General features: G+C 39.2%; 1 protein-coding gene across 1 annotated transcript in view; it reads right to left on the minus strand.

Moving 5' to 3' along the window:
• CARMIL3 (capping protein regulator and myosin 1 linker 3) overlaps positions 1–14,454 on the minus strand; it is a 3,552,770-nt gene that overhangs the window by 296,455 nt on the left and 3,241,861 nt on the right. Inside the window, exon 28 of the mRNA XM_044058175.1 lies at positions 12,709–12,796. Within this exon, the coding sequence (XP_043914110.1) occupies positions 12,709–12,796 (88 nt within the window). The remainder of the gene's footprint in view (positions 1–12,708; positions 12,797–14,454) is intronic.

Genomic DNA, 14,454 nt, shown 5'->3' on the forward strand with positions numbered 1-14,454 from the left:
ATCCCATATACTGTGTGGCTTTTGGGCAAATCATCATGGGCTGAAGTCATTAAATGGGAGATTTATGTTTTATACTTCATATCTTTAGAAAATGCATGATAAAACAAACTGTTATTCTACAAAATTTCTCAGTTTGCGAAAGATATATTTAAAGTCTCTCTCTAATTTTTGAGTCTTTGTCCTGCATTCTATTTGGCTTTGCTGCAATTTAATCAAATTAGACCATTTATTTATTTATTTTACATTTGTTGACCGGGCTAGTCTAACTGGATATATGTCCATTTTCAGTAGAGGCCCGGGGAAAAAAGCTCCAAGCACTAGCAGTGATAAAGAATACAATACATAGTAATAGTCAAGTAAGTTACAGTACATTGGCTATGTTGGTAAGAACAAAATAGTAATAAGTCATTTAGTAGGTTGAAGTGAATATCTAATAACAGAGAGATAAACAAAATTATAATTTTTTTATTATGAAGTAAGCATCAAAGAATAGTATGGAAGAGAAGTGTAGCGAGAGCAAGAAGGGGAATAAGATGTCCGTCAGGGTTAGAGCATGGGCAAAGCAGTGAGATTTAAGATGTTCTTTAAGACGTTTTTTAAATAAGAAAGTAGAAGCAAGGGTGGATAGTTCAGTAGGAAGCTGGTTCCAGTTTTTACCTACTATGTTGGAGAAAAGTGAGTCTCCAGCTTTGTTTTTTGACTTAGCAGTGGCAACAAGGAGCTTATTAGCTGAGCGTAGTGTTTCTAGATTTTTGTATGGTGTGATCAGATTAGTGAGGATAGGAGTGTTGTTAGGGTGATAACGAATCTTTTGTGTGATAACTAGTTGTTGAGAAAGTAGTTGGTTTTGCAGTTCTAGCCATCCCAGTTGTTTGAGGTTGAGACAGTGATGAGTTCTAAACGGGGTACCAGTGGCAAATCTGGCTATATTATTATAACTGGTGGAAAGTTTGTAAGGTTGTTCTTAGATAGATTGGTATATATCACAGAAGCATAGAACAGGGTAGTGATAAGGTGGGTCTGGGCAATAGTTATTCTGGCTGATGGGGCAAGGAAGGGTTTAATTCTGTAAAGGGTGCCTAGTTTTTTGTTAACAGACTTTATTGTAGAATTAATGTGGTCATCATAGCTAAGGTTGTTATCAATTGTTACTCCTAGTAGACGGGTTGTAGTGTCTGGGGATATGTTAGTTCCATTGTTTGAGGTTATTGTGAAGTACAGTTAAGGTGATTTTAGAGTTGGAGCAAAGAGCAATAATTTAGTTTTTTGGGAGTTCAGGAGGAGGCAGTGTTGCATGACCCAATTTTCAACACTGTTGAATACAGTTTGAGTGAGGGATTGGAGAGAGGCTATGGTCTTGGCTGAACAAATTAAAGTAGAGTCATTTGCATATTGTATGCAAGTGGCTTGAGGAATTTGGGTATGTAGATCATTAATAAATAAAGAAAAGAGTAGGGGTCCTAAGATGGAGCCTTGGAGTACTCCAATATTTACTGGGAGGGATGTAGAAAGATTATTATCCCAAAGTACTGCTTGCTGTCTGTTTTCCAGGTAGGACTTAAACCATTGAAATGCTTGTGGGTCAAGTGATTGGGCTTTTAGTATGTCTATAAGTATGTTGTGGTTTACCATATCAAAGGCTTTTGAAAGGTCAATAAATAGTGCAGAGGAAAAAGTGGTATTGTTACGATTTTTGTTTATGGAGTCAGAAAAGGACAGCAGGGCAGGGGTTGTGCTATGGAATGGCCTGAAGCCATGTTGGCAGTTGGCAAGTAGGTTATTTTGTACAAGGTGGTCAAGTAGTTGTCTGTGAATGCATTTTTCCATTATCTTAGCTATTGGAGAGAGTAAGGCAATAGGCCGAAAGTTGGAGAGCTCAGTGGATGACCCACCTTTATGTAATGGGATGATGTGGGATACTTTCCACAGGGCAGGAATTTTGCTTTCTAAAATAGTGCTATTTATAAGGATGGAGATGGGATAGGCTATGGCTTTTGCTACAATTTGCAGGTACTCAGCTGGCAGACAGTCAGCAGATGGGGTGCAAGGTTTTAGTTTTTGAAGGAGGTTACAGATTAGGGATGTAGGTACAGGTTGTATTTGAAAGGTGGGAGAAGGAGTCTTAGTGGAATTTAATGATGAAGTGGTCATTGGTGGTAGAGTATTGGCTAGGGTTTGAATGGCTTCAGTAAAGTAGATATTAAAGGCATCGGGAATCTGGTTGGAGTTATGGTTGAATCCTGCTGGGGCAGGAGTTGAAGAGTATCCTGGCTGAAGAAGTTTGTTTATACTTGACCAGAATTTTTGTGGATTTTGTGGATGGGTTTGTTGGAGATGAAGGTAATACTCTTTTTTGTCTCTAAGAATATCTTTCTTGGTGGCATTTCTTAACTGTTTAAAGTAAAGGTGATCCGATGGACATTTGGAAGCTCTCCATTTAGCCCAGATTGTATTTCTAAGGAGGATGTTTTCCCTAGTTTGTTTTGTGAGCCAGGGAGCAATTTTGGTTCTAATTCGTGAAGAGCGATAGTGATAGCGAAAGTGACTATGGCAGATGACCCCAAGGCACTGCTCTTGTTGGTCACTCCATTGTATTGTCTGGATTGATATTAATAGCTGTTTTGGTTTATTGTAGCAGTGTTGATCAAGAATCCTGCAAGAATCATGCTCAAGAAAAGGTCAACAGATCAGCAAGAGACTGTAAGCAGCACATTGTCTCCTAAGAAGTTAAAAGCATTCTGCACTTATAATAAGGCAAAGGAGCAATCATATCCATGGACGTAATCTGTTTCAAATGTGGATGCCATGGCCAAGTGCACATCCTGTGAACAACCCCACTGTTAAGTGGGATGAAAAGGCACTAAAAATCTACCAGAAGTCATACAAATATCAGCAAAGCCTTCAGCTCCAGAAGCAGGACTTTGTAATGACAATGTAGTGTAACCACTGAAGCTTCCAGCAGCTTAGGTAACTGCAGTTTATTATGGTGTGAAACAGAGTCACTCATATGTATCCATGGACTGTAGAGTTAAGCTAGCACAGATTAATTACCCTGATTCTACTGGTGCAGTTTGCCCTTTCAATTCCCCTTAGCAATAGGTTCATGGAACGTTTTTTTTTTTTTTTTTTTTCACATGGACTGATACAAGAAACAGAATGCTTGTGTCTCTTGTCAAGGCTGAGTTGCAGGTCAAGATAAATTTTAATATGAGTTGTTCACAATTTTACATATTCGTAAAAGGTAACCAGCCATTACTAGAGGCTGCCAGATCAAAGATAAAATATCACTTCAAATAGAAGTAATGATTACAGCAAGTGGCCTGATCTTGCTGGAAAACTTCACTCTATATATATATATATATATATATATATATATATATATATATATATATATATATATATATAAAATTATGATAAGACCATGATTTGTTTCACTTTTTCTATAAAATTAGTAATGTGACCATGATTTATATTCAGTTTTCCTATGCTTATTTATATTTCATCCTGTAATGTGTGCTGTCAATTTTTATGTACTGTTGTGTGTAGAGAACCCTTAGCAATGTACTGCTTTGAATAAATTGCTGCTAAATAAAGTTGTTTACTTTACATCTGATTCATTATATATTTTCTCCATTTAGCAACTGCATGTGGTATCCAAGACTTGTGCTAATGGGCGTTGTTAGATAAAGGGAGTGTGGCTACTAAAGGGAATGGGTGTGGCTAGATTATGCATGGGTTGAGGCTTGTTTTGTAAGGAAAATGGCACAATGGAAAGGTGGCAACTCTAATTTTACCAGAAAATCAAATATGTTTTGGGAAAAGACAAAACATATGAGGCACAATCAGGGACATTCAGCTAAAACAGAATGAAAGGCAGTCCCTTTCAAGCAACATAGGATAAAAAAAGATTTATGGTAGGTCCTTTTTGGCCACTTATAATGGATCTGGCTTTACTGTGTTTTACACCAAGGTCCTGCCTACTCTTGCTTTCAGCTTCATTTTTCTGGTGGTTAAACACTGGAAATATTTTGAAATTGTGTGTATATGCATATTAATGTGTGTGCATGTGTGTGTGTATGTGTGTGTGTGAGCGAGCATATTGCTATGGATGGGTGTATTCGATGGTTTACCTTCAAAATGTTGATAGTCACAATGTCAAAATCACTTCTGCAAACTCCAACTGCACCTTCTCAAAACCTTGAATGCCGATATTCTGAACTACAAAATCTTGCGCCCTTTTTGACCCATGTTAAAAAGAAGTTAGGTACTCACCATAACGTTCCTGGTTTGTTGTCCTTCTTGCTGGTTATTCTTACAGTGATGGGTTCAGAGCCGATCCTCGGCTCCGTCTCGGCAGAATACTTAGCTGAAGATCTCAAACTTGGCTCATGGCAATAAGGTATCCCACAATGCAGTGGTGTAATTCCCCAGATCTTGTTTGCTGCTAATACGAACAATATATACAGTATATACATATGTACAAACATATACATATAAACAAGTGTGTAAGTTCACACCAAAAGTACTGGAAGGAGAAACAAGCTGAGACAAAGAGCCCCTGAGGTAGTGGAAATCTACCAGGTCCATAAGAAGTTTTGGCAGGGGGAAAGAGGGAGGGTTTGTAAGAATGAACGGTAAGATGGACAACAAACATGGAACGTTATGGTGAGTACATAACTTCTTTATGTTGTGTTGCTCTATCTTGCCTTCATTCTTACAATGATGGGACAGCATCTCTAGCACCTTTTTCCTGGTTGGCTCACGAGAGTACACCTTTAAGCACCATGGAACCTAAGGATGCCCTGACCCTGGAGGCCAAATCCACTTTGCAATGAGTAATAAAAGTATGTGGAGTAAATATTATCTATGGGGATTCTGGCTTGAAAAGCAGATGACATAGCCAGTGCTCTAGTGGAATGAACCTTTACTTTGAAAGGTAATTCCTTGTGATTTGATTTATAAATAAATGTAATACAGTTTGAAAGCCAATTGGGAAGAGTAGTTTTTGAAACTGAGGATCCTTTTTTTTGCATCGGAATAGGATACAAATAATTGGTCAGATTTTCGGAAGTCTTTGGTTCTATGCAAACAGAATCTAAGTTGTCTGTGCACATCCAGTTGGTGTAATTTGTACTCTGTCTTGTTGCTGTGTTGAGGAAAGAATACTGGAAGTTTTATAGATTGATGTATATTGTTTGGAGACATAACTTTTGGTAAAAAAAGAAGGGTTAGTATGTAAGGATATCATATCCTTATGAAAAATCAAATATGGTGGTTTTATAAAAGAGGTTGAAGTTCTGGCACCCTTCTGACAGAAGTTATAGCCACTAGAAACAAGGTCTTCCATGAAAGGAACTTGAGGTCTGAAGATGAAAATGGCTCAAAGGGAGGTAAAATGAGATGAGAAAAAACAAAATTTAGATCCCAGGAGAAAGGGGTTCCTTGAAGGGAGATCTTAATAAGGAAGCACCTTTTAAGAAGGCTCTACACAACTTATGTGACATTAAGTTTGAAGAAGTATATGAAAATTTGAAATTGCGACAACTTGAACTTTGATGGTTGCTGCAGCTAAGCCTTGTTGAACAAGTTCCGCCAAGAATTCCAAAATAGACTGAATGGGTGCAGAGAAAGGATCAATGTTCTTATCTTGAGCCCACAGGGAAAACCTCCTCCATCTACTAGAATAAAGCTTTCTAGTGGAAGCTTTATGGGAGGACATTAAGATATGTCTAAATGTGGAAGTGAAATTGTGAAGCCCGACTAAACTAGGAAGTGGAGCAGTCAAGCTGTCAGTTTTAGGGTGTGGAGAGAAGGATGAAGCTCCCCTGACATATGAATCAGCAGATCTGGCACTGGGTCCAGAATCCAAGGCTTCTCCTGAAGGTGGGGCCGCAGGAAGGGGAACCAAACTTGGCGAGGCCAGTAAGGGGCAACGAGAATTATCCTGCTTCCCGAGCTTTGAGCTTTCTGAATTACTCTGGGTATGAGAGGAAATGGTGGAAAGGCATATAGAAGTCCTGAGGGACAATCATGAGCAAGAGGGTGTCTGCCCCAAAGGGGGAACTATGGTAAAGTAGTTGCTGCACTTGGCATTCATGGGAGTGGCAAAGAGATCACAGCAAGGCTGTCCCCATGTCTGGAAAATCATTTCTGCTACACTGTAATTGAGAGACCACTCGTGAGGCATTAGCATTGCTCTGCTCAGCTTGTCTGCCATCATGTTGGACTTCCCGGAATGTGCATTGCGATTAGAAAGCGCTGGGAAGAAACTGCCCATCACCATACTCTTAGGGCTTCTCGACACAGGGGATAGGCTCTGGTTCCCCCCTGCTTGTTTATGTACCAAGCAACAGACATAATGTTTGACTGGATCGCAATAGTTCCTAGAGGAAGAGAATTTTGAAGTGCTTGCAATGCAAGAGGCACTGCTCTCATCTCTAGAACATTTATATGCAAGTGAACCTCGTGATCTTGCCATGTACCTTGGACTGTTCTTCCCAGATAATGCCCCCCACAGCCTTTATGGGAAGTGTCTATGGTCACTGTAGCTATTGGTTGAAGTGGAACAAAGGGTCTGCCTATTATCACGAGTACAGTGTATCCACCATCTCAAGTCGTCCTTGCAAGATTCCATTATTCTGATCAGATGAAACACTGGAAACTATTGAAGTGACCATTGGGAGAATAATAGCCACTGAAGTATTCTCGTGCATTCTGGCAAGAGGAACTAGTGTAATCGTGGAGGCCATTGTTCCTAATAAGCATAGAATTACTTTGCTTTCACTTTGTCCATGGGAAGGATGTGAAGTATTTGCTGTCTGAGAGCTATGACTCTTTCTGTTGGAAGACATGCTGCCATCGATGAAGTGTCTAGATCTGTGCCTATGAATGTAATATGCTGACAGGGCAAAAACGCAGATTTTTGAAAATTTACTGTAATGCCCAACTGATTGCAGATGTCCAAAGTTAGATCCCTGGTTTGTAGAAGTAGATGCTTGGTGGTGGCACATAAGAGCCAGTTGTCAAGATAGGGAAACACACGGAATCCTAGATGCCTCAGGTGAGCCTTGATTACTGCCATACATTTGGTGAACAATTTGGGGGCTGTAGTGAGACCAAAGGGCAGAGCTCTGAACTGGTAATAGCTGGCTCCCAGTTGGAAGCGTAAGTACCTTCTTGATGTCCTGTCCATTTTTATGTGGTAGTAAGCATCTTGAAGGTCTATCGAGCACATCCAATTGTCTTTCCCTAAAAAGGGGAGTATAGACTGCAGTGTCACCATTCAGAACTTTGACTTATTGACAGATTAATTTAACTTGCTTAGGTCCAATATGGACCTCCAGGCCCCTGTTCTTTTTGGCACTAAAAAGAATCTTGAGTACGTTCCGAATCCTATTTGGTCTGCGGGAACTTCTTGGATGATTCTTTTTTGGAGCAACCTTTGAACCTCTATAGTTGCTTGTTCCCTTAGATTGGGTGGAACATCCGGGAGTGTTTTGGTCTTTGGGACAGGTTTGCAAAAAGGGATGGTGTATCCTCTGGATATTATGTTTAGTACCCATTTGTCATTTGTGATATTTCACCAGGCTTCTGGGTACATCGATAAATGTCCCCTGACTGCCTCCAGAGTAGAGTAGTCAGGCCTCCTTTCAGGAGCACTGATAAGGGTGTCTGTGAAAGGAATCACAGTCACCCTGGTTTTGTGGACCCCCTCTGCCTCTGGGGTGGCATCTACCATTATTACTTCAAACTCTACCCCTGGGGAAGGTGTCACCCCATGCATCCTGGAAAATAAAGGACAGAGGAAGGCAACTGAGCCAACGAGATTGAACTCAAGGCCGATGTATGAACCAAACTAACCTGAGCCGAAGCCCCCAGGGGTAAATGCGGCACTGAAGATCGGGGCCGAGAATCCTCCCCCCAGGGCTGACCAGGGAGCCCCGGCTCCCAGACTCACTGGATGGCAGTGAGAGAGTCGAAGCAGATGTCGGCTCTGTGGTGACCGAAGGGAGTCCCGGAACCAACAGTTTCACAGTAAGTGGTACCGAGCACTCCAGCTCCGAAGGACCAGCTTGGCTTGGAGGAGGAGGAACAACAGTGGGCACAGTAGGCTCCGAAACCAAATGGGTGGGAGCCGAGAACAATTTAGTCAGTGTCGGCGACTTGAGGAGTCTACGCACCACCCGATCCACATCCTCATCTGATAAGCTTCTTGTAGACCTGGAAGATAAGGAAGGAGATCGAGACCTATGGAGAATTGGCGATGTCAAGGTCGGAGAAACCAGCGAAATTTCAATGGTCCGACTCCGAGTGGAGGAATCTTCTGGCTCCAAAGGCTTTGGAGCCGAAGAACCAGGCCTGTCAACCAAAAGAACTTCTGACAGCTCTGAGGACTGTGGAGCCAAGGAAGTAGTGGCCTTAGAAATTTTAGGGAGTTTGACAGGCGGCTCCGTATGAGCCGAAGTAGCTGGAGATTGTCTCTTGTGTGATTTTTCCTTTTTTTATGAAGGAGATGAAGAAGAAGAGGAAGAGCTATGAATGGCCTCTTCAAAGGAAGGCTTTAAAAGCCCTTTTAGAATCAACTTGTTTCTTCTTTCCTGAAGAACTTTGGCACTAACAAATGACAGAAGGTGCAGTCCTCTTGGAGATTAATAGCACCAAGACACTGGACACAAACAACATGTCCATCAGTGATGGACATCTTTTGCGAGCACTTCTGACATTTTTTGAAGCCCGAAGGCTTGTGTTCTCTTTCTTTTTGTTCTTTAGACATTTTCACAAAAAGAGGAAGCCTAGCGGCTATATCAAATACAACAAATATTTATCTACGACTAGTATGCTAGCAAATGACAATACAAGGAAGAACGACCAGGGAAAGAAAATTAGAACCTCTAACTCAAACGGTTCTGATTTTCACACAAAAAATGATCAAACAGTACCAGCCCTCTAACTTAAATGAGTGAATAGCTTCTCTAACTTAAACGAGCTATGAAGAGACACACACACAACTAACAACAACCACTACAGGGATACCAAAATGCCTATAAAGCGATGGCAAAAGCCGTGCTGAAGGGAGAAACTATCTCTATTCAACTAAAAACAGCAAAGAGAATCAACTAATAAATTCTATTAATAATAGAGCTATATATATATATATATATATATATATATATATATATATATATACAAAAATATTAAGTTTTGACAAGTAATATAGAAAACATTTCACAACTTGGCCATGGCCAAGATGAGTGCATTCAACCTCGTAAAGCGGCAAACGAGATCTGGGAAATTACACCACTGCATTGTGGGATACCTTATTGCCATGAACCAAGTTTGAGATCTTCAGCTAAGGATTCGGCCGAGTTGGAGCCGAGGATCGGCTCCGAACCCATCATTGTAAGAATGAAGGTGATAGGACAACATAACATCACTTGTTTGTAGGTGTGGCATGGTCGGAAATGTTGACATTCGATGGTTTGTCGAACTGAAGTTTTGGCAGTGCTGGTTTTACAGAAACGTTTCAGTGGTGTGCACATCTGACTATGTGCTTTTGACATTTTAAAGGTAAACCATGTGAGATGTATGTATATGCAACTGTGTAATATACACGTGTATAAGAGAGAGTTTTTTGGTTTTCGGTTGATATGTAAGATATAGGAGTGTTTGTGTATATGTGTGTGGTATATAAATGTGTGCATATGTATTGAATATATATTTTATTAACATTTGTGAGTTTGTGTCCTAGGGAGCGTTAGCTTTTTGTCAAGCAAAATTAGCAGCTCCCCAACCTTGCACAGTTATAAAGAATAGGGACACAAGTTTCTTTTTTTCCATTGCATTGTTAATAGTAGGAAAATATGTAAATATGTGTTTATCTCAAATAATTAAATACTTAGGGTGAGGTGCATAAATTATTGGCTGTGTGTGCACACGTATGTGTCAGGGTATATATGTGTGTGCTGTGGGAATGTTAACTTCTGCTTTGGCATTTCTGACCAATTATTAAAAATATGCAGACAGGAAACTATATTACTGGAGGGTTTTTAGTGCTTCTTGTAGACAGGTTATACCATTTCTGCGATATGAAAAGTCTGCGGAAATTTAGAGTGAAAAATACAAGTCTGACTTTTTGTATTATAATATATTACAGTACTGATGTAAAGACTGCGTACACTGTTATAACTGTTGCATTGTATTTGCATCCTGTTCATAGCTTTTACAGTTCAAAAGATATTTATATTTGTTTAAATTATGCTTTTTAAATTGATTTTTTGAGGAAATGTTCCTAAAGCTGCATGTAAACTACTAAAGGTGTCAGACATTCTACACTGTTTTATCTGAAAGACTTAATGGGTATAAAAAAACTTCAGATTAATGCTTATTGTGAAACAGGTTGAAATTGTGTATTACAATTTTGTTTGTTACAGAGAAACTATTCAAGGATTTCTTTACCGGCAGTGCACATAATGATCTCATCAACTACCTATTATAATTTGTAAGACAAACAGCAAATCAAAAGAATTACACCAAATATTTAAAGTCACTGTATTCCAAAAGGTGGTCACTTGACTGTGTTGTACTCTTTGAGATATTTATCTATTTATTTAACATTTGTTGACCAGGAAAGTCTGACTTAGGAGCCTGTTTTCAGAGGAGGCCAAAGGGAGAAACGCTGCAGACGCATGTCTCTGCAATGTGGGTGGAAATCCATGCGAATACAGGGAGGACATGCAGACTCCACACAGAAGGCACCCCAGCTGAGAATTGAACTGAAGAAGCACTTGCTGTGAGCCGACAAAGTTAACAGCTGCAGCACTACCCTGTCTCTGCACCACTGCACTGGACATGTGCATGCAGCAAGGATATATTCTGCCAGTTGCCCAAGTCAGTAATCGAACCCAGATTAGCTGGGCTATAATTAGGACTTTATCCCTCTACACCACTGAAGCAAATAAAACAACAGGATTTTTTCTGATGAACATACCTGGGAAGAATTTTTGATATCTATGGCAAAGATAGTTACACATCAGCCACACTAGCTGTTAGGGTTATACTTAACAGACCCCTGGAGTGCAAATATCAGGGAAAACTTCTAATACAGATTAAAAACTCTTTCTCAAGGCCTTACTGATGTCAGCCTTAAAGAAAAGCTCTCCAGAGTGACTCAATGGAAAGCACTGGCATACATAAGAGTTAAGTGTATTTATGATTCACCGATACTTTCTTTAGGACAGGTATATAAGCTGCATCACTTACTTGCCAAACCTTTCCCAAGTAATGTGAAAGAGAAGCTTTTGGGAGCAACCATTTGGAGCATTCTTCTTCATTTGGCTGTCCAACTTTGAATGTTTTGTGGGATCCTGAAGACAGAGGGAGAACTATGCATTGTGTGAAACAGCTATTTTATTCTCATATCTATGCTGTGTACAAGTCAGAATAAAATTAAAGAGTGATAGGTGTCAGATGAGGACTCAGAAATATCTGTGAATAATATATTTGGAGGAGGTGGAGAATAAGTTATGTAAGTGTGATGGCTTTAGGTATAGTACCCATATTTACCATGCTGTTAGAGTGTAAGGCTTATTTGCAGCAATTATAAGTCAGAGCCATGTCTTCCAACAAATAGTATTATAGCTACAACAGTTAATCTCTGTAGAAAAACTAATTAAATAATTTTGTACGACTGTCATTCAAAAATATTTTGTGATGTAAGTACAAAAGAGAGGAAGTCATTCATGTCACAATAACTCTACAAATACCTTTTTTTTGTTATGAGTATGAGTTTTTGTTAATGACTACTAGACAGCATAGGGTTAGGATGAGAGTGAAGATAGAGCATACAGATAAATGTCATTCTGCAGCTGTGTTTACTTCAGATCTTTCAGAAGAAATATCAAATAAGCAGAACTACTTGAGGGGTATGGGACCTGAATGATAGCCATGACTGCAAAATACATATCAGCCCTGGACAGATAATGAAGCTATGGACGCTTATTAGATTGGAGACTAGTGCCACTATATATAGTAGGCACAATTGTACTTTAGGGGTCAAGTTATGTGAAGTGGGGATGATATGGGGAAATATTTCAGCTAAGTGAAACAGAGAAAAATTGGGGCTGTAGATAAGGCAGTGACGTGACAACGATAGGAGGAGAAAACAAAGAAGGAGTAAAGTACAGGAGAGGTTATTACTCAACTGTATGGATTCTTATTTAATAAACTTGAGTTTGTGGGTACTGATTCTCAGAAAAACACTTTATTGATATTCATTAAACAGAATCTGTGCATAGTACAGTAAAGTGCAATGCAGGATTTCATTATAAAAGTTAATGGTCATTGTGGATGAATCCTAAAGTAATGACTTCCAGCAGCTGGTTTTATCCAAATGCTTTTGACAATTTTCTACCTGTATGACTATAGTTCTGTCAGTTACAACACTTTTCAGAAGAGGGGAAAATGTAGATTTTATAGATGAAAAGACTGACAGAGACATGCCAGACAACCACAAGATGCTACACAGTAGTGCAGGTGAAGAGACAGGGTGCAGACTGGAAGTAGTTTACAACTGAAGGGTGAAGAAAACATAGAGAGTAGATAAGATTACTGGGTAAATGGAACAAGACATGTTAAAGCAGCTGATCTAAGTGCAATGATAGATATTAGGACATCATGAAAATAAATTAATAAAGAATACAAGGCAATTACCAGCTTCTTATGTGAGACATACAGCTCCTGTAATATTTCCTCTACAATGGAGTTTGTTAGGTAGGTCACCACTGTCAATTTCAGCTCACTGCAAAGAAAGACAAGGTAATGATTTAGTAAAAAATATGACAAAGCCATTTTCCTAAGTTAAAATATTAAAACTGGCCTTTATTTCCATAGTCTGACTGGACATTCATTTTCCAAAGCATGACACAATATCATTCTGAAATTACATGTACTCTGCAGATGGAGCAGGCTCTGAATAAATACGACAGACTGTTCCTATCCATACATTGCAATTCTCTGTACATTTTATCTGTTTGTATCTACAGGTCTCGTCATAAGAAATTCAGAATTAATTTACATTGGCAGTGCATAATGTGTTCAATACAATAAGTCTTTTATACAAGGATTACTGAAGCACATGGTGAGAGTGCTTAACTATAAAAATGAAAAAAGGACGAGATCTTACTATTGACGATTGTATAATGTTAGATTGCCAATTTCAGACCAATTGCCATTCTGTCACTGTTGTCTAAAATATTAGAAAAATGCATCCATTCCCAATTACTGCAATACCTAATGGTAAACAGTCTTCTCTCTCCCACACAAAATGGTTTTCATCCCATTCAGAGCACTGCTACTACCTTACTTTGCTGATACCACTAAAAAAAAGAAAACAGAAATACCAGAAACCTACTATCTTCCTTTTCCTAGAATTGTCCAAAGCATTTGACACCATCTATATAACTCTTCCCCCTTAGGCCTTTCCCCCTCCTCCATCTCCTGGTTTAACGGCTACCTAATGGACTCCCAAGCAGTCAAACGGCAGTAAGAATACTCATCATTTCTACCCATAACTGTAGGAGTTCCACAGGGTTCCTTACTTGGACCCCTCCTGTTTAACATATTTATAAATAATCTACATACCTCCAAACATACCACTCTTGTACAATATACAGATGACTCTACACTCATCTGCACAATCTTTAAATAGAATCTAGGCTAGACAACTCAAGTCCTACTTAACAAAAAAATAAACAAACAACTACTTTTCACCAGAAAAACATTTTCCCAAAGCAAAACTTTTTGTCAAAATCTCTTCACTAAATAACTCCCTGACTGAACAAGTCCCTGACACCACTGCAAATTTTGCCCCTGCTCTGTTCCTCGAAGCTTATGGTGTGTTACAGTCAGACAATAATGCCAGACCTTAAGAGTTTCATACTTCCCATAGCTCAAAAGTACAAAACAATGTAAGCCATCTTAACTTAGTATAGGCGACTAAAGCTCTGGATTGTTATCAAGCTACTTTTCAAGCCAAAGGTTTAGCATTCAAACCTTTTCCCTGTTTTACAGTAAGGCACCATTTAAAATATCCCTAATGTCTAATGACAGCACAGAGAACTAAAGCTCTGCTAATGAACTGTTCTTTGTGCAAGGGGTGCAGGGTTTGAAGCTTTTTCCCTGTTCATTTAAATTCCTGGTGGCTAGTGCATCCCATGCATCTATTGTGTTGCAAAACTGTGGTTTTATCACATTTTTCATTAACTTTAGGGTAATATTTATAGAATATGTCGGATACTAGTGAACACCCTTCAGCATATATCTTTATGCAAAAAACATTGTTCTCTTAACTTTTTTCTGACTAAGAATGTTTCTGTTTTCTAGTGTTCCCCCTAACATTGCATTATTTGCTATAGGAGTTTAGAGGTATATTAGCAGACCCACCAACACACAGCCACA

The sequence above is a fragment of the Protopterus annectens genome, chromosome 16.part0, assembly GCF_019279795.1.
Source record: "Protopterus annectens isolate FY-2018-M chromosome 16.part0, PAN1.0, whole genome shotgun sequence".
NCBI lineage: Eukaryota > Metazoa > Chordata > Ceratodontiformes > Protopteridae > Protopterus > Protopterus annectens.